At 45.7% G+C, this 20,579-nt stretch overlaps 1 protein-coding gene across 5 annotated transcripts in view; it reads left to right on the top strand.

Annotated features, from left to right (window-relative positions):
- The window catches only part of LOC118361141 (rab effector MyRIP-like), a 141,808-nt gene that overhangs the window by 71,167 nt on the left and 50,062 nt on the right, over positions 1-20,579 (top strand). For 4 of the 5 annotated variants that reach the window (XM_052483186.1, XM_052483185.1, XM_052483184.1 and 1 more), the window contains exon 3: positions 11,356-11,577. The exons of the other annotated variant lie outside the window; for it this stretch is intronic. In XM_052483186.1, coding sequence (XP_052339146.1) covers positions 11,356-11,577 — 222 coding nt within the window. The remainder of the gene's footprint in view (positions 1-11,355; positions 11,578-20,579) is intronic. 5 annotated transcript variants of the gene reach the window in all.

Below are 20,579 nucleotides of genomic sequence, written 5' to 3'. Positions count from 1 at the left end.
GTAACTGACCCGAAATATTTGACTATGTATAGACTTGGTGAGTATTGCAATTGAGAAAGGCACACTGCCCACAAAATGAGGTGGAAACTGAGCTGCACTTCCTAACCTCGTGCCAAATGTATGACCATATTAGAGACACATTTCCCTTAGATTACACATACCCACAAAGAATTCTAAAACAAATCCAATCCATATATATTGGGTGAAATACCACAGTGTGCAATCACAACAGCAAGATTTGTGACCTGTTGCCACAAGAAAAGGGAAACCAGTGAAGAACAAACACCATTGTAAATACAACCTATATTTGTTTATTTGTTTTCCCTTTTGTATGTTAACTATTTGCACATAATTACAACATTGTATATAGACAATGACATTTGAAATGTATTTTCTTTTAAAACTTTTGAGTGTAATGTTTACTGTTAATTTTGTATTGTTTATTTCACAAACATATGTTTCCTTTGCCTATAAAGCCCCTTAAATTGAAAGAGGCAAAACAGAGGGAGAATACTTACAGTAAGTTCACACAGGACACCAGATAAGAGAAGCCCCCGGCACATAGACTATTGCAGCATAGATACTGGAGGCTGAGACAGCGGGGGTAGGGGGACACTGTGGCCCTGTCCGATGATACCCTCAGACAGGGCAAACCAGGTGGGATATAACCCCACCCACGTTGCCAAATTACAGCCCTCACACCACTAGAGGGATGTCAACAGACCAACTTCCTACCCTTAGACAAGGCTGAGTATAGCCCATGAAGATCTCCTCCACCGTACGAGCCCGAGGGGGCGCAAAACCAGACAGGAAGATCACTTCAGTGACTCAACCCTTTCAAGACAAGTAATAGCGAAAAAAGACGGTCACGACGTGACACATCCCTCCTAGAGACTGCATGGAAGAGTTCTTGTAAGCCAGTGACTCAGAGGCAGAGAATCCCACTGGAGAGAGGGGAGCCGACCAGGCAGAGAAGGGTGGTTCGTCACTCCAGTGCCTTGCCGTTCACCTTTGCACCCCTGGGCCAGACTATACTCATAGGACCTACTGAAAAGATGAGTCTTCAGTAAAGACTTAAAGGTCGAGACCGAGTCTGCGTCTCTCACATGGATAGGCAGACCATTCCACAAAAATTGAGCTCTATAGGAGAAAGCCCTGCCTTCAGCAGTTTGCTTAGAGGTTCTAGAGACAATAAGGGGGCAAATTGGAGAGATGGGTAGGAGCCAAGTCCATGTAATGATTATAGGTGATCAGTAAAACATTGAAATCAGCCCTAGCCTTAACAGGAAACCAGTGTAGAGGCTAGCACTGGAGTAACATGATCAAATTATTTGCCTCTAGTCAAGATTCTAGCAGCCACATTTAGCACTAACTGAAGATATTTCGTGCTTTATCCGGTAGCCAGAGAGTAGAACATTGTGGTAGCCTTAGACAAAAGCATCGATTTAGCTTTTCTGCATAATTTCTGGACAAACCGTTTCAGAGTTATGCAATGTTACGAAGATGGAAAAACGCTTCCCTTGAAGTATTCTTGATATGTTAGTCAAAAGAAAGATCAGGGTCTAGAGTAACGCCGAGGTACTTCAGTTTTATTTGAGACAGTAAAACCGTCAAGGTTAATTGTCAGATTAAACAGCAGAACTTTCTTGGGACCTAGAACTAGCATCTCTGTTTTGTCCGAGTTTAAAAGTAAAACATTTTCCTCCATCCACTTCCTTATGTCTGAAACACAGGGTTCCAAGGTAGGCAATTTCACCATGTTGCATCGAAATGTAGAGCTGTGTGTCGCCTGCATCGCAGTGAAAGTTGACATTTTGTGTTTCCGAATGACATCAGCAAGAGGTAGAATATATAGTGAAAACAATAGTCGTCCTAAAACGGAACTTTGAGGAACACAAAAACAGCATCCACAGAGACAAACTAATATATTTCCGACAGATGAGATCTAAACCAGGCAAGAATGTGGTGATCCATGGTGTCAAAAGCGGCACTAAACTCTATGAGCACCAGGACAGATGCAGAGCCTTGGTCTGACGCCATTAAAAGGTCATTTACCACCTTCACGAGTGCAACCTAAGTACTATAATGGGGTCTAAAACCAGACTGGAGTGTTATTGTATACATTGTTGCACTATATAGGGAATAGGGTGCCATGTGCGATGCATCCCCATTCTCAATCAATCTACAGACTGCAGCAGTAAACCGTGCCACGCATAGGGAATAAGAGGGGGAATGAATTATTGACTAAATAGTAGGGCTGTGACGATACCAGTATCATATTTTTTTTTCAATAGCAAAAATGAAAACTCGAAGCAGATCAAACTCTTTGGTCCTTTATTAAAAACCTGCTGTATGTAAAATATTGTGTGCTGTAGCTTGCAAAATGAATACGTGACTCCGGATGACAACGTGTTTGTTTTTGTTTCCCACATCAGTGCTGTTTTCCTAAAGAAGTTAAATCCGTTTTTGTTTTCCTTGCCACGATATCATCTCGGCCCTACTAAATAGTAAAGGCAAGCTAATAAGAAAAATTCCCACCATTTTAAACATCACACAGGCGTTTATTAAGGCTCCCTGACACTTAACAAGGTCTTATAATGTCTTACACACACAGGCACATTAAGGTGCTGTATATGCACACGCACGTTTAACTATCCTTCTTTGCTGGTATTTTACTCATGAAAGGTTGGGGGACATTCACCCGTGGTGGCGTGTGACCCCAGACATACAGAATGGCCTTATAACGTTAACCTGGGGTTAGTGTAGGGGGGGCGGCATGGTCACATCGCCAGAGGACTTATTACGGCTTGCGTCCCATATGGCTCCCTTTCCCTTTTATAGTGCACTATAAAGGGGATAGGGTGCTATCTGGGACGTAGCACCAGGCTTTTCATCTCTTCAGTGGAAAGCCCATCAGCCAGCCGTCTCAACCGCTGAGGAAGAAGAAGCTGTGGGAAGGGACAAAGCTCACTTGGTCGATCACTGTGCGTGTGTGCATACGTGCACATGGGTGTTTGTGTGTGGGCCAAGCATGTGTGAACATAGAGATCCTATAAATTATACATGTAATTCTATATATGTGTGTGTGTGTGTGTGTGTCCATTTCTCTGGGCTGGTCTATTTAACGGGCAGAGACATACTCTGTAGAATAAACCATTGGGAGAGAGAGGTTGTAAATCCCCAGGCTGCGCTCCATGATGAAATGTCTGCCGGGTGGTCTCCCTGCTGTTATTCCACCTGGATTGATGGTTCCCAGACACTAGCGGTTAGCTCTGGGATGGGTTACACTTAGTGTGTGTCCCTCACACACACACACTGTAAACGCTGCGGCCCTGTTCCAATACTTTGAACATGCATCCTTCCTTCCTTGTACACGTGGTTCCTGCTGTGTGTGTGAAAAGGTCTGAAGAATGGTCATTCTACTAGGCTTAACATTAAAGAGATTCTCTAACATTTATATACTTCTTAGACGGTAGTTCTGAAAGTAGCGCTCACGAGCCAAACGTGGTCCCCGACGATTGCATTACTGCGTCGCAGATATGTGCGACACGTCATTGCTGTCTCTCTCTCACTGCTGTGTGTGCATCTGCAGCCCCTCACTCAAATGGCGAGGGGCTTAAGCTCATTTACTTAAACTCTAATTGCGAGGGGGCTGGCCCACGTGGGGGAAAATGGCGCAGCACATCTTCCAGAAAAAGTTGCTTTCAAATTGGGGATTTCGTGGTTAATTGATGTAAGACAGTAATTCTACTCATAGATTGATTATGCATGTAGGAACTACACATTGACATCCAGCCCAAAACCGGAGGTATAAAAAAATACTTAGTAGTCACTGAAGTTACAAAGGGTCTTTAACATCACTTTCGAGGAAAAGGTCCGGCTAAAACCTCAGTCCACTTTTGAAGATCTATAGATGTAGGATCTTAATTTGAGCCAGTTTGCTACATCAAGAAAATAATCCTGCAGCAACAAGAATTGGGAATTAATGTGGATTATAAATAATGGCCTTTTTGTTTCGTAGGGGTTGATACATTTTTGTTACGGCAAATCAAGTCTGAAATGTTTAAGCGGGAAACTAAACGTTAGAAGCCTTTTTAAACCTAGAATACACTACAAGTTTGCATTTCCAGCTGTGTAGGAAAATGTTCAGCAATAAAAGGGTGATCAAATTAAAATCCTACATCTGTACCAAAGGAATCTATTCACTCCAGCAGTTAAGATCAGATGTTGAAGCATATAACAGGGTTAGTCAATTAAACTCTGGGTCTAACACTACCCCTACGAATAGTTCTGAACAAAAGACTGCTGCGACCTCATTCATAAAGCTTCCCGGAGTAGGAGTTCAGGTCCTCTCTGTCCATATTTTTTTTTTTTTTTTTCACCTTAAAAAAAAAAAAAAAAAGGTAGGCAAGTTGAGAACAAGTTCTCATTTACAACTGCGACCTGGCCAAGATAAAGCAAAGCAGTTCGACACATACAATAATACAGAGTTACACATGGAGTGAAACAGTCTATATACAATGTGTGCAAATGAGGTGAGATAAGGGAGGTAAAGGCAATAAATAGGCCATGGTGGCGAAGTAAATGCAATATAGCAATTAACACACTGGAATGGTAGATTTGACAGATGAGTGTGCAAAGTAGAAAATAAATAAATACAGTAGGGGAAGAGGTAGTTGTTTGGTCTATTTATAAATGGGCTATGTACAGGTGCAGTGATCTGTACGAGTATGAAGCGAGGGCCAGTCAACGAGAGCGTACAGGTTGCAGTGGTGGGTAGTATATGGGGCTTTGGTGACAAAACGGATGGCACTGTGATCGACTGCATCCAATTTGTTGAGTAGGGTTTGTTGAGTAGGGTGTTGGGAGGCTATTTTGTAAACGACATCACCAAAGTCGGGGATCGGTAAGATGGTCAGTTTTACGAGGGTATGTTTGGCAGCATGAGTGAAGGAGGTTTTGTTGCGAAATAGGAAGCCAATTCTAGATGTAACTTTGTATATAAATCTCCTAAATTATGATCCAAAAGAAAACTGTTCCAAGATCAGTAGTCCTACTTTGAAATAGAGTATGGGCCCAGAGGCTGCTGCTCACCTCTTGAATTATACCCAGGATCCGCAGGGCTAGTCTGCAGCAACCTACTGGATAATTCAAGAGGAATGATGTACGGACTGCACACTCACTAATACCGACCATTAATAGATACATGATTGCTTCTTATTGCCATGAATCCCCTTTTGACTGGGGCAATGGAAACGTGTTGTGTGCTAGAGGGAGTGGCAATTGAATGCAAGCTTCATATTAAAAAAGGATCTGGTTAAAACATGTCTAGCCTGTCTATCGGTCGGGAACAGGGTTGACATGTTATGCTTGAGCGGCTCAGTTTTACACCACAAAATGTCCAAAACGAGTAGAACCTGCTTTTACTCGATGTTCAGTGTTTCTTTTGAAAATAGTTTCGCCATTATGAAAACGCGTGTTCAGTTCAGGGTTGACCTTCATGAGGGACAGACGTAAATTAAACCCTAAATCACATGAAATAAATCCTAATCTCAAAAAGTGACTTTGTCAAAGCAACGAAATTAACGAGGGCTTTACGATGGTGAACGAGGGCCTACTTAACTCTCAACTGTAAACCGATAATATCACAATGGACTGTACAATTTTCTTTGTACATTGAGCCCTTAATTTAGACAGAATATTGCTTTTAACCTTATAAACAGAAAGGGGTCATTGCACATTCTTTTCCCTATGCAAACAAACAAATAAATAAATATGCAGTAAAATTAAATAAAATATTTCCTGCCAAATATAAGTGTAGTCTTTTTTTCAGCATAACACCGGTCATTATGAATTCAAGTTGTAAACCTTTTCAAACTAACTTTTTCAAGCATTTACCAAGACAGTCTGTATGTTTCTCAGTTCACCATGTAACAATTCACTGCCTCCCTCTTCACAAGTCCCGTGTCAGGAACACCAGCCTATCGATTAGTTTCTGGCTTCAAAGTTGCCCTGTGGCATGTGACCGCAGTGCTAAATGCTCCCTCAGAAGGGCCAACTTGTGGCAGGGAGATGCAGAAGTATTTCTTTGTCAGATAACTCACTTGTTGGGAAGCGTGAGCTTACCACCACTCCAAAGGATCAGCCTGACTGTCTGCTGCTATCAGAGTGTAGCTGTCCAGCTCTCGCTCTGTGACCTGTCCTCTAGGTTCTCAAGGCAGGTGCTCGACTGCTTTTCTTAAAGAGGCTCCCAAGGCTCTTCTTGGACTTCTTTGCTGATTGTGGAGCAGTGGCAGCTTCTTTCTCTCTCTCGCTCTGGTCCTCTTCAAGAGAGAGAAGTCTCCCACGGCCGTGTTCCCTACAAGGAGGGCTTCTGTCTCGGAGGCAGCTCTCACCTCCACCAGCTTCTCAGTGGTCATGTTAGGTGGTCTTGAACCTTGGCTCCAGCAAGGTAGCCATGGTGAGCAGCTCCTCTGTTTCAGGGTCGGTGTATTTGCCATTCGGGGAATTGAGGACCCTCGTCTTAATCTCTCGGGTCAGTTTGGCGTCGACCTTCATTTGGATTTCAATGAACAAATGGAGGACGGGCTTCAGATAGGACACAGTCGCGTATGTCTCTCCTGACGGGGCGTCTGAAATCCTGGAGGTGCTTAAGTGCTGCCGTGATAGATTTAAAGACATCAATGTCTTGCCAGGAGGATGCAAGGTGCAGTGTTTTTGTTGTTGTCTGCTGCCAGGACTTGTGTGATGGCCTTTTCCTGCTCCAGGACTATCTCCATCATCTGCAGTCAAGATCCCCACCGTGTCGAGGATTCTGTGATGATCTCGTGGAGGATCAGGCTCAGTTTATCCTTCGCACATGTCAGGGCCTTCTGCTTCTTCCAACTATAGGAAAATGGGCTGCACACTCCTGTGGTCCGGGATACCCGAGGTTAGTTTTGGACACTCCTCTCTGGGGGGGAAAAAAATGAAAAAAATAAAATGACATATTAAATCACAATTATTCAATAGAAATAATATTGCATCTGCTATAATTACAGCAATTTACAGCATGGACAATGGACATGATTTCACATTTTAATCCATCTATAGCTTTGCATACAACTGTTGTGATTAAGAGAGCTACGTTGCTTTAGAAAACGGGATCATTTATTGAGTAGGCTTTGTCAATTATAAATACCATCAATGTAATCCATGTAATGTTTGGATACTGCACACATTTACAAATATTATCTACCGAGCTCTGTGTTATGGACGTTGAGACGTACCAATAGCAATGTGTTAGCCCGTGTCTGAAACAAGTCCATTAAATCCAGTCCATTAAGAGGTCTGAAGGCATTTGCAGTTTCCAGTTGTCGTCAATGTAATGAATCGCGAGGCATATGTATGGCTCTCGTATTTTGGGGTCTAGAGTTCGAATCAACTTTGTGAAACCGTCTTTTCTCCACAGTAAAAAAAAAAAAAAATTGGTTCCATGTCTTTCGCTATGTGATAAGTAATTGCACTCGTTCTCTCATTCCACTTGTTGCTCTTCTTGTCATAGGGAGCTACCACTAACGAATGATGCGTTGAGTGATAGCGGAGTGCCGGTCTGGCTTGAGACTTGGGACAAGTCTTGGGACTTGCTCCGGGGGTTTGTTGCACGCATTCTGGTAGATTCCTCATATTCTGCTGGTGTTTCCACGTTTTTGACGAGCAAAATGCGTCGACACAACTTACACAGTACTGTTTGTTTGGTCGAGGTCGGACATCTTAAAGCCGAACCAGTTCCAAACGGCAGAGGAGCCCCCCTCCCCCCTCCCCCTTTTTTTCCCCCCGAACCAATTGTTCGTCGTCCTGCAAATCAACCTCGATAGCGTTATTTTCCTTGTCTTCATGCTTGCTTGATTTTTGGACACTGGCTTACGAACGGAGTTTACTTTGCCAAACGTTTGCTTACTCTGCAGTTGCGCGTGCTTGTTTTGTTGACTTTGATTGGCAGGCAGATTGCATGTGACCTCCATGCTTCTACTTTTTTGCTTTGCTAAAGAAAAAGAGAGACTGTTTTTAGTAAAATATAAACCATTTGAACTAGCCCACGAGGCTGTATCACTCAACATGTATTAATTTATCATGATATGGCAAAATCCATATCATGGCACACCGTCATACCAGTATTCACATTCATACCGGTATACCGCCCACACCTAACTCAAAGGGATGTTCAATGTCAGCTGTTTTAATTTGTACCATTCCACCAATGGGTGCCCTCGCAGACCTACCTCCAACTTCCTTCATCCTGGGCACAGAGACATATAATTTGTATTCTCACGAGTTCATCTGACTCAGGGGAAGCAGATGAAGGGCGTCGTGGCCAAAATCCTGAAGTATCCCTTTAATCTGATGGGACACCAGGAGTTACAGGGCTCTCTGTCCTTGTTGTATATGTGTGTATTACCGTGCTCATTTAGCCTATAGGCCTATCTGCACTGTTACCGAGCTATCATCCAGAGCTACAGTATCATCCATCTGGCCCCTCAGTGCAAGGCATTAAGTGTTAGGGAGCCTCACTAAAATGGGTCAAACGCAGGCACACAAACACACACACACACACACACACGGTTGGACCCCCACCCCTCCCATCGCAGGTTGCGTTCACCATCTCTGCAGTACTCGATACTACCTGGATTTAGAAGATCTTGTTGCACTATGTGGCTTTTCACTGGGGAGAAATCATTTATTAAATTATAGGTCTCTGTGGATAGATAAAAGTATCTGGATGGATATGAGAAGATGATGGAGGGTTGGTTTTGTGTGTGTGTGTGTGTGTGTGTGTGTGTGCGTAGATGTAGGATCAATAAAAGCTGTGTGGGAGTTTACCCTGAGCACAGTAAATCCCGGAGGAGAGGAGATGTGTGTGAATAATTGACTCTCCAACCATGGGTAAAACTCACCCTGTCGCTCACCTTTCTACTAGCCCCATAAGAATCTGGCAAGGACACAGCCAGGTCGCTCAAGATCCAAGGCGATATTTGGACTACCGGCCAGGTACCCAGGACGTTGGGAGATTACGGCAAAACCAGCCACTATGGGCAACAGTGAGCGCTATTACCATCAAGTGGGCTTGCGGTTTGTTGCTAGGGTGCTGGGGATGGGTGTAAGCCGCAAGTACCGACTCAGAGGGTTGCGTGTTCGATCAGTGCTATGCACACTTAATTTAAACCATGTTGAAAGGTTTCCCTAACCCTTACCATAACTATTCTGAATGAATGCCTTAAACTTAATGTTTTAACCCTATCCCAAACCTTAGGGACAAACATTGGGTATTCTGAAGTGAAACTGTGAGAGCTTGTTGCTAGGGCAACCACCCAGTGTCGTAGTCGAGTCACTAAGCCTAGAGTACGAGTAGAGTCCCATGTGCTCGAATCACCAATGGTCGAGTCACCAATGGTCGAGTCACGAGTCAATCAATTTATAGTTGGTGTTATTATACAATTGTTTCTAGTCCCCACCAGATGGCGGTATATCTCCAACTAATTTACTAATCATCACCACCTCACAAGTTCTACTCAACCTGTTTTTAAACTACTTCATTATTATATAAATGAATGGCAAGTCAGGCTCTCGGCTACTTTTTTGTAATCACCCACTAACATTTTTGTCATTTTAATTTATTTATTATTGCATAGTGAAAACTAAAGGGAGACTTGTCAGAACCTGGCTATGGGATGCAGGGGGGAGTGGGCGGGAACAGCGAGTAAACACATTCAAAGACACAGCCTACTTTCTATACTCAAGGGTTGAGAGAGACGCCTAGCTAGACTGTTGTTTTACTATTAAAATGAATACTAGTATTGTTTTCAATTTCGTACAGCAGTTTGTGTTTCCTAATGGTTGTTACGGGAAGGCAAGTGAGACGCTTGCGCGATGTGTAGCCTATGATTCGGAGCCTGTCTGCTCACACTCATCGCTTGCTCCCCCGCGGCTCATCAGTTGATGTAGACTCTGTGCCCGGGTGTGGCTGGCCCTTCCCACTGATAAAGGACAGAACCCTCGTTGCTCTCCTCATCATAGTCTCGAGAAGGAGAATGTAAGTCACCAATGGTCAAGTCCCAGACCGTGAAACTGCAACACTGCGACCACCACAGATACACAGAGAGTAATCGATGCACATCCATCCTACAGAAAGGTAATTGTGCAATTAACTAAGCATAACCTGTGTGTATGGCCGTAAGTCAGCCTCATTAGAGTACAGCGAGACCATTGTTATTGAACCAAAGCCCTAGCCCCTATAATTGCGGTGTAATTGGATCACACTTGTCATTGACACTATTTACCCAACGCCTGAGCGTGGCATTCAGTGTGTACTGTACATGTGTTTGTTTTGCTTAAAGCTCCCCAGTGACCTATAGCTGTTTAATATCGTACCGTTTAATAATCATCATCAACAACATCATCATCATCGTCGTTATTACAATGGGGGTAGTCCTATAGCTTAATATACTGTGTCATTAGGGGTTGTAGAGGGAACACAATACATAGGCGACAAGACAGGTAACACTAATGAGTCCCCTATTGTTGCTAGTTAACAGGGAAAGGAGTTCATCTGATGGGACACCAGCAGAGGGAATGTAGTCGGGGAACAGGGTCGTGTTCATTCGTGCACACCGTAGCAAACCATTTTGCAAGGGCTTCATGTTGGACATATTTAGGTAGTCCCTCGCCGTTTTGGTCCGTTTTCATCCTTCTGGTTTCTTTTTTTTTTCTCCGTCCTTGCTATTCATGTTATTTTGTTACTACATTATAATACATTCAATAATGCTGGCATAATGACAAATGCTATCTAGTGCTAAGTGCAAATTCTGGTATTGAGAGGCTTTTGTTGGTAGCTGCATTGCAACCAGTCTAAGAACACCTCTAGTAAGGAACAATATGTTACAGGGAGGAAAGCAGCTACTAAGCCTGTTCCATTAAGAGTTACAACTTTCAGACACAGGAGGCACACACACACACACACACACACACACACACACACACACACACACACACACACACACACACACACACACCAAACACACACACACACACGCACACACACCAAACACACGTATGTAGCATGCCGTTCTCAATATCCCGTTGGCTTTGAGACGAGGAGTGACAGTCTCTCCGATTGGAAATGTCAGGCGCCACCTTAACACTCTGTCTTCCATTTATTATCCCCCTTTTTAATTGTTCATTTGTTACGGCGTCCAATTATTCCGCCTTCCCCTCTCCGCCGCCTCATGTTCCACCTCTCTGTTCGCTAACTCCCTCCCTCCCTCCCCCCACCCCCCCCCTCCCACTCTCCCTCCTCGCGGTCTCTCTCCGTCGGGGCAGTGAGATGAAGCAGGAGCTGGCGGAGGAAGGCAGTAGATGCTCCATCCTCTCCAAGCAGCAACGCTTCAACGAGCACTGCTGTATCCGCTGCTGCTCTCCCTTCACCTTCCTGGTCAACCCCAAGCGCCTGTGTCTGGACTGCCAGTACAACGTCTGCAAGACCTGCCGCACCTACAGCAAGCGAGAGAAAGCCTGGCTCTGTACCGTCTGCCAGAAGACCAGGTCAGTCTACTACGGTCTGAATCCTATCTATCTCACTGGATGAATGAATGGATAGAGAGGGAGGGAGAGACAGGAACACCAGAGTGAGATGGGGAGACTAGGGGGAAAGACGGGAAGCGAGGGAGAGCAGAGGGAGGTAGAGGGGGGGAGCGAGAGAGGCAGATAGCTGGGTTGGAGCCCGGGGAGAGAGAGAGAGAGAGAGGGATGGAGGGAGAGGGAAAGGGCAGGGAGGGAAGAGGGAAAGGGCAGGGAGGGAAGAGGGAAAGGGCAGGGAGGGAAGAGGGAAAGGGCAGGGAGGGAAGAGTGAATGGGCAGGGAGGGAAGAGTGAATGGGCAGGGAGGGAAGAGGGAATGGGCAGGGAGGGAAGAGGGAATGGGCAGGGAGGGAAGAGTGAATGGGCAGGGAGGGAAGAGTGAATGGGCAGGGAGGGAAGAGTGAATGGGCAGGGAGGGAAGAGTGAATGGGCAGGGAGGGAAGAGTGAATGGGCAGGGAGGGAAGAGTGAATGGGCAGGGAGGGAAGAGTGAATGAGGTGGATACTACACTGCTGTCGCTGTTACTACAGTCTGTCAACGGTGACCAGAGTTAGCTAGGAGTGAAAGAGAGGGAGGGAGAAAGAGAAGACTGGCAAAAAGAGGGAGCCCGGGGAGGAGGGGGAGAGAACAGCGCGTCGTGTTGGAGAGAGCTCTTGGGAACGAGGGGAAGGACGGTGGGGGGTGTAGGTTGTGAGGAAAGGAGAGTGTATGAGGTGAGAGACTGAAGAAAGGTGTTTTTTGGATGCTGCAGCCAGGTGTTGTCCATGTTGTATATGTCCGGAGGAGAGACTGTGTGTGTGTGTGTGTATGCTTGCCGTCATAGCACAGACAAACTCCGACACCAACATGAAGCTACACTAACCAGGCTTCACCGTATTGAGCTGCGTTTACAATGGGAGGATGATGAATTGAGCAGAGTATGTTGTGTTATACGGGCTATACTCTATACTAGGACCTTGATGAAAACCAGAACACTGCTTTTCATGGGTGTGTGAACTGGGTGGGTGGAAAGCTGTTTGTCTGTGTCTTCACCTAAGTGTGTGTAGACTTCATATGATATGTGTTTGTGTCATGTCATTTATGTGTGTGAAAGGGGATATTTAGTCAGTCACAGAACTAAAAGCATTCAATGGAAATTTCTTCCGCATTTAACCCAGCCCTTTTGAATCAGAGAGGTGCAGGGGGCTGCCTTAATCGACGTTGCCTCCAGCGTCTCACTTGTGTGTGTCAGCCTTCTGGGTGGTTTTAGATACATGGATGGAAATGCCTGAAGGATGGCCCAGTCAGTCTTCTCTACCACCTGAGTCGCTGACATGGAAAACTGTGTTTTCCTTACCATCTATGACAGTGATATCACAGTGTGTGTGTGATGATGGAACATGCCAAGGCGTGGTATAGAATTAGACACGTAGCCCCAAACTGGGTTTACGAGACAACTGTTGATTTTTTATCCATCAGGGTGGAGGTTGGTTGGTCTTTCTTTCTTTCTCTCTTGCTCTGTTTCTCGCTTCACCCCCCCCCTCTCTCTTTTACTCCCCTTGTCACTCCCTCCCTCACCCCCCTCTCTCTCCGCCCCCCCTTACTCCCTCCCTCCCGCCATCTTTATCTCCCTCCATCCCCATCTCTCTCCAACCCCATCCCTCTCTCCCCCATCTCTCTCCAACCCCCTCCCTCTCTTCTTCCAACCCCTCCCTCTCTTCTTCCAACCCCTCCCTCTCTTCTTCCAACCCCTCCCTCTCTTCTTCCAACCCCCTCCCTCTCTTCCCCATTTCCCTCCATCCCCCATCTCTCTCCAACCCCCTCCCTCTCTTCCTCATCCCCCATCTCTCTCCAACCCCCTCCCTCTCTTCCTCATCCCCATCTCTCTCCAACCCCCTCCCTCTCTTCCTCATCCCCATCTCTCTCTAACCCCTCCCTCTCTTACTCCAACCCCTCCCCCACCTCCCTCTTCCTCATCCCCCATCTCTCTCTCCCCCCACCTCCCTCTGTCTCTCTCCATCCCCTATCTCTCCACCCCACCTCTGTCTCTCTCTCTCCCCCTCATCCTTCCTCTCCCTGATACTACCCTAAGGCAAAGGGCTGTAGCTCTCTCCATCCCCCATCTCTCTCTACCCCGTCTCTCTCTCTATCCCCCTCATCCTTCCTCTCCCTGATACTACCCTAAGGCAAAGGGCTGTAGCTCTCTCCACCCCACCTCCCTCTCTCTCTACTCCGTCTCTACCCCATCTCTCTCTCTCCCCCTCATCCTTCCTCTCCCTGATACTACCCTAAGGCAAATGGCTGTAGCTCTCTCCATCCCCCATCTCTCTCCACCCCACCTCCCTCTGTCTCTCTCTCTCTCCCCCTCATCCTTCCTCTCCCTGATACTACCCTAAGGCAAATGGCTGTAGCTCTCTCCAGCGTGTTAATGTTAGTGAGATGAGTAGAGACTTTGATGCGTCCAGCTCTTTTAATACGCTCATTACTGTTCAGAGTCACTGATATAAATGATACTAAATGCTATCATAATATCAACAACCATCATGATGGGATGTATTACCGCATAAGACGGCCTCCATCCCAAATGGCACCCTATTCCCTGTGTAGTGCACTCCTTTTGACCAGGGCCCATAGGCATGTTCTTAAACCGCGTGTCCGTACTAGACATGCACGAGAATAACAGCTTCGATCATGGTCAATCCAGTTGCTTGTGTAGCTGAAGCGATTTTTGCCGCCGTGCAATTTAAAAGATCAAAGCCCGCACTCTCCTTTCTTTCTTCGCTCATAAGTACTTCCGGTTAGTCCAGCCCGGGTGTGAACATTTGAGACGCGGATATTTCTCGCACACTCTTGACAGCAGTCGATGTAGCTATCATTCGGTACCTCTCCTTTCCATTATCTTCAACAAGGACAAGAGCGTCCATCGTTCCCCACCGTCTGGTAAATTATCACCCTGATATCAGCTGTAACAAACGACTGCCATAAAAATCCACGGCTATTTCACAACCTTGCCTGATATCAGGCCGTCAGACCTGGGTTTTTGGCGGTTGGCTAGTGACTGCCGCTGTGGGCTGCTTCTATTTCTCCTCCCCATTTAGCGCTGTACTGTAGTGTATTGCTGGAGGTGTTGGACCGACTGCAATGTGTGAAACAGCCTGTCCGTGTGGCTGGCTGTCTTCTGGACTGCACGTCAGCCGCTCCCACAGCCTCGCAGAAAGAAGAAGGGTGTATGAAATGGAGCCCTGCCAAACTGTTCCAGGGCTTCAAAATGCCTGGGCTTTTTCGTTTGAAAACCCACGTTGCTGTATTTACACAGTAGCTATTTCTCTCCTGATTACATCAATTGGTAATGTGGTTTGAGTTATAAGAACATACGGGTTGATTTTACACCAAATTATCCTTTTGCATCACTTCAAAAGCATTCTCTGTACACAGTTTATGCTCGTCCTACAGGTGTGTGCATCAGAATAATACCCTGACTTCATTTTGGCTGCTATCGTCTTAACCAGGGTCGTATTCCTTAGTGCACACCGTAGCAAAATGTTTTTTTTTCCAACGGAAAACCGAAACAGGTGTTTCTTAATGAACAAGTTCAGATAGTTCCTCCCATGTTTCAATCTGTTTTCTTAGGGCTCGCGAGTAGCGCAGCGGTCTAAGGCACTGCACCTCCGGGTTAGAGGCGTCACGACAGACACCCGGCGCACAATTGGCTCGGCGTCGTCCAAGTTAGGCCGGTGTAGGCCGCCATTGTAAATAAGAATTTGTTCTTAACTGACTTGCCTAGTTAAATAAAGGTGACATACTTCCGCTTGGTGCCGAATGAATACGACCCATGTAGAGATGTACTGGAGCTGAGACCTAGATGGTGTCAGGCAGGTAACTGGGCGAGCCATGTGGAAAGGTAATCAGATTGATGCTAGCTTCTTCTAATGTGAGTCTTCACTGTATAACAGATAACAGACTGTTCATCTCCTGGGTGGGTGTGTGGGTGTTTTCAAGTGCGTATGTTGCACTGACCTGAGCAGTTGCAGTCTATCTATTGAGATGGAAGCAGAGCGAGCGGGGGGTGGTTAGGGAGATGAGGCATTGTGCTGTGAGCTGGGGGTAGGTTCAGAGACTCACTCTATTTCCTTTCCCAAGAAGCTTTTAGTCAATTGAAACGGTTCGGGCCAATTGCAGAGTGGAGCTGAACACTTATACCTGCAGCCTCAGTCCACTTGAGTTAGTGCAGTAATTATCTCCTCCTCTCTCTCCCTTTCCCGTTCCTCATCTCGTTCTCTTTCTCGCTCTCTCTCTATTTCCTCAGCTTTCTCTTGCTCGCGCTCTTTCCTCATCTCTCGCGCTCTTTCCTCATCTCTCGCCATCGCCCCCATCTCTTTCTTTCGCTGTCGTCCTCCCTCTTTATTACGGTCTCTCCCTCGCTCCTCTCCTATAGACTCTCCCTGTCTGACATGGTCTGACCAGAGAAGACGGGTGGAATTGTCCGTGCTCGTTTAGGATACAGAGGTTAACCTCTTAGGTCTTAGGTCTCTTAGGTCTTAGGTCGACACGACACGCAGGCGTCCCATCTAGACATCTGGAAATGCAAATGCGCTACGCTAAATGCCAATAGCACTCGTTAAAACTCAAACGTTCATTAAAACACACATGCAGGGTAGTAAATTAAAGCTACACTCGTTGTGAATCCAGCCAACAAGTCAAATTTTTTAAATGCTTTTCGGCAAAAGCATGAGAAGCTATTATCTGATAGCATGCAACACCTCTAAAGACCTGCAGGGGACGTAAACGAAATAATTAGCATAGTCGGCGCGATACAAAATGCCGAAATAAAATATAAAACATTCATTACCTTTGACGATCTTCTTTGTTGGCACTCCTAGATGTCCCATAAACATCACTATTGGGTCTTTTTTTCGATTAAATTGGTCCATATATAGCCTAGATATCGATCTATGAAGACTGTGTGATCAAGGAAAAAAACAGCGTTTTATAACGCAACGTAATTTTTTAAAATTAAAAAAGTTGACGATAAACTTTCACAAAACACTTCGAAATACTTTTGTAATGCAACTTTAGGTATTAGTAAACGTTAATAATCGATAAAATTGATCACGAGGCGATGTATATTCTATAGCTCTCCGTCTTGATATAATGTCCGGATAAATCTCAACCAAAATATCCGGTCGGAGACCGGAAGAAATGGGCTGTCTCTTGTTCGTTTGACCAAGAAACAAATCCTAGGCAAATGACAAGACTGTTGACATCGTGTGGAAGCTGTAGGAATTGCAATCTCGGCTCCAGGTAATGTTTCCCATTCAGTACATTCAGCGCATTGATATATTTTCCAATTTTCAGTGATTTTTCCTGTGCGTTTCGAACCAGTCACAGCCGTTTTAGTTTTAAAACGTCTGAGTGTTTTCTATCCACACATACTAATCATATGCATATACTATATTCCTGGGCTGAGTAGCAGGGCGCTGAAATGTTGCGCGATTTTTAACAGAATGTTCGAAAATGTAGGGGGTAGGATCAACAGGTTAACAGCCCGTCCTTCAGAAATTGAAACGGCCTAATTCACAGACCTGGTTCATTTTTACCGATTGAATTTGTGCAGGAGCTTCCTCAAAACTAATTACAGCTGAACGCTCTAGCCTAGAGGCAATCTTCCTGTGTGTGTGTGTGTGTGTGTGAGTCAGGTACGTACGTGTGCGTGCTCTCTGTCCTCCCTGCAGTTCTCGTGACTGTTGCTCTGTTGGCCTCATGTGTTCTATCAGAGTCTCTCTGTAGGGGCTCAGGTGTGTATCTGGAGCAGGTGATACCCCGCTGCTGTTACTGCTGCCAGCCAAACAGGCATCCATCCGCTCTGGCAGGTGCCAAGCCAGTGTGTTTTTTTGTTTTTTGTTTACAGTGTGTCCGCGCTGTGTGTGGTTGTGTCACCTTGCAGAGATGTCTGACTCATTGTTGTGGGATAATATAGTGGTGCCATGGTTTCTCTGTCAGTCTGTATGCCTCCCTGGTGTCTGTGTGTGTGACAGAGTGATACCCAGAGAGTCAAGCCTCTGCCACTCACAGCTGTGGCCCCAACTCCATTGTAGCTCCTGTTGTACCTCCGGTTTCACCAATTCAGCTTTGCGAGTCAGGAAACTGAGTCCGTCAACATCGTGTCTGCACTTGTGCTGTGTGCTCTGACGCCCGTTGTGTGTCCTCAGGTGACTTCAGTTGTATTATTTCTGCACAGTGAATTAATGGAGCTCTCCACGTGAAAGGGCACTTTCAGATGGTTCAGTCTGAGCGGCTGGGCCTCCCTGTTCACACACAGGCGATTGGGAATCTTGTGATTCTTAAATCAGTTTATGGGATACCAGGACGACTGCTAAGCCCTTGTTGTTTTATGGGTTAATGGGAAATGATTTTAACTTGTTTTGTCTCACAGTAAAACAAGTACAACATCTACACTCTCAAAAGCAACTGTGCAGAGTGTTCCCGAGGTTGTGGATTCTGCTCGTCACAAGTCCTTAGTGGGAGACCTATCGAAACACAATTTTACCAGAATAACACTAGTGCTTATGTAACAGTATAACTTTAGACTGTCCCCTCGTCCATACCCGGGCGCGAACCAGGGACCCTCTGCACACATCAACAACAGTCACCCACGAAGCATCGTTACCCATCGCTCCACAAAAGCCGCCCCCCTTGCAGAGCAAGGGGAACTACTACTTCAAGGTCTCAGAGCAGGCGACGTCACCGATTGAAACACTATTCAGCGCAAACACCGCTAACTAGCTAGCCATTTCACATCCGTTACACTTACACCCCAAAGAAGACTGGAAGGGGACCCAGTCCTTCTGGAAAAACTGCATAAATGTGCTCCCAGCCCACATATTCTATTGGCTATCCAGTTAGCTTTATATGTGATCTGTACTAGTGTTGGCATCAGAGTCTTTTGGTCTCTCTCCAACCCCAGAGTGCTGTATCTCATATCCTGCTGCCGTGCTGATCGGCCCCGCTGAAGTCTGTCTCCAGGCGATTCAACAGAGCTGTGATTGGCAGATCAATGGCTCGGCTCTCCACCTCTTCTCCTGTACTTCTTGTTTTCACACTGGGAGGTCTTGATGCGACTTGTGCAATTACTCCTCTCTCTCATGTAGTTTCATCTCTCTCTCTCTCTCTTCATTTGTGTTCTCGCTTTCTCTCTTTCTTTCTTCCTCTCTCTTGTATGCCTCTCTGATAAATAGCAAGCAGGGAGGGAATCCTGAGGTGCTGCTGGGTTAGAATTATCTCTCTCTCGCTCGTTTTTTTCCCGTCACTCCCTTGTTTTCTTCCTCCCTCCCTGGTTCGTGCAACACTCTTCCCGAGGGCAAGGCGGTTCCATCTGATCCTGTGCCACAGTGCGCTCTCCAGCGCACGACCCAAAGTGAGATATTGACACCTCAGCGTTCATATTCACCATGCATTCCCTCCCTCCTGCCCAAGAGACCCCTTTGAAGAAGGAGAGAGCCAGGGAGAGTAGAGAGAGAGCTGGAGGGAGAGAGGGGGTAGGGAGAGACCGAGGTAAAGATAAGGAACGAGAGAGTGGGTTGGAGAGTGAGTGAGGGAGACAGGAGGGTAAGGCAGGAGTTGATCCCCTTCCAATGAAAACATTTCCATAATTGCATAAATCCCTTCCCTCGTCACCACAATGTAGCAGTTATGAGTATTATGAGTATTCACTCTCCCTGCTGCACTTGGGCATGTATTCACTCTCCCTGCTGCACTTTGGCATGTATTCACTCTCCCTGCTGCACTTGGGCATGTATTCACTCTCCCTGCTGCACTTGGGCATGTATTCACTCTCCCATGTATTCACTCTCCTGCTGCACTTGAGGGGGGGGGGGGACAACAATGTATTTAACAAGGACAACTGCGTGCCGTTGGTTGTAATGTCATCACCTCTCGAAGAGCTGAATTCAGAACTACAGAACTACACATTACGATTACGGTCACGATTATCTCATGCAAAACAATTACGCACATTTAGCTCAATCATCACGGCAAGTACTTGCATGCTTTTCATGATCAGAAGGCTAAAAACATCAGCTGATCACGTAATTTTCAGATACGCCTCACCATATCGCTCAATAAGCAGTCACCATTAATTGGATATTTGAGTGATGTCAAGTACAGTATAGTTTACTTTTACAAGTATGGGTGGTTTAGGTTCATTTTCCATCTTTTGTTCGCACTGCCTGTCAAGCAGCAGAAGGGCGCATTTGCCGTGGTACCGTTAGCTGATAACGTTTACCTTGCAAACTACGGGTAGAAACGTTGTAGTTGGCCAAATGTATAGTGGTAAAGTAGACCTAATGTCGGCCAACCATCGAAGTTAGCTAACATTATACCCTTTTCAACATCATTTTTAAGAAGGTATTTAATCACGATTGCTGCTGACAAAACACGATAGATTGATGGGCCACGTCAAAATGGCTAGCTAGCTAATAACAGATCACGTCAATATGTCTAGTTAACAAGCTAACTTTCAGGGGATAAAATAGATGGCTATATCCAAACATTGTTTGATTTCCATCGATAGTGGTGATGACAGTAGTCTGACTGGCAACTTTACCAGGACGAGGACTTGACCGACGTCAAGGTCTTTCCAAAAGCCTAATCTCTGATGATGAAAGCTAAATCATGTTGTTTGCTTAGCTAGCTCGCTAGGTACACGCCAAATTGATAAGGTATCTTCACGTATCTGGAATTGCATGAACAATTGATGTTTACTGGTGATGAAAAGCATGCTGTTTGTTACTTGCTGTGTAACTCTGATGATGATGATAGAGCTCAATGTGCGCAATCGTTTTGCATGGAATAATTAGACATTTGTACTTCTGACTAAGCTCAATAGGGGATGATATTAAAACCAAATCATTATAACATTTATTTAACAATCCCTTGAAACAGGACATGGTTGTCAATGGAGCCAAATCGAACGTAATTGTGACGTCTTAT

Source organism: Oncorhynchus keta, chromosome 28, assembly GCF_023373465.1.
Source record: "Oncorhynchus keta strain PuntledgeMale-10-30-2019 chromosome 28, Oket_V2, whole genome shotgun sequence".
Lineage (NCBI taxonomy): Eukaryota > Metazoa > Chordata > Actinopteri > Salmoniformes > Salmonidae > Oncorhynchus > Oncorhynchus keta.
The sequence above is the reverse complement of the archived record's forward strand: the minus strand, read 5'-3'. Positions and strand labels throughout refer to the sequence as shown.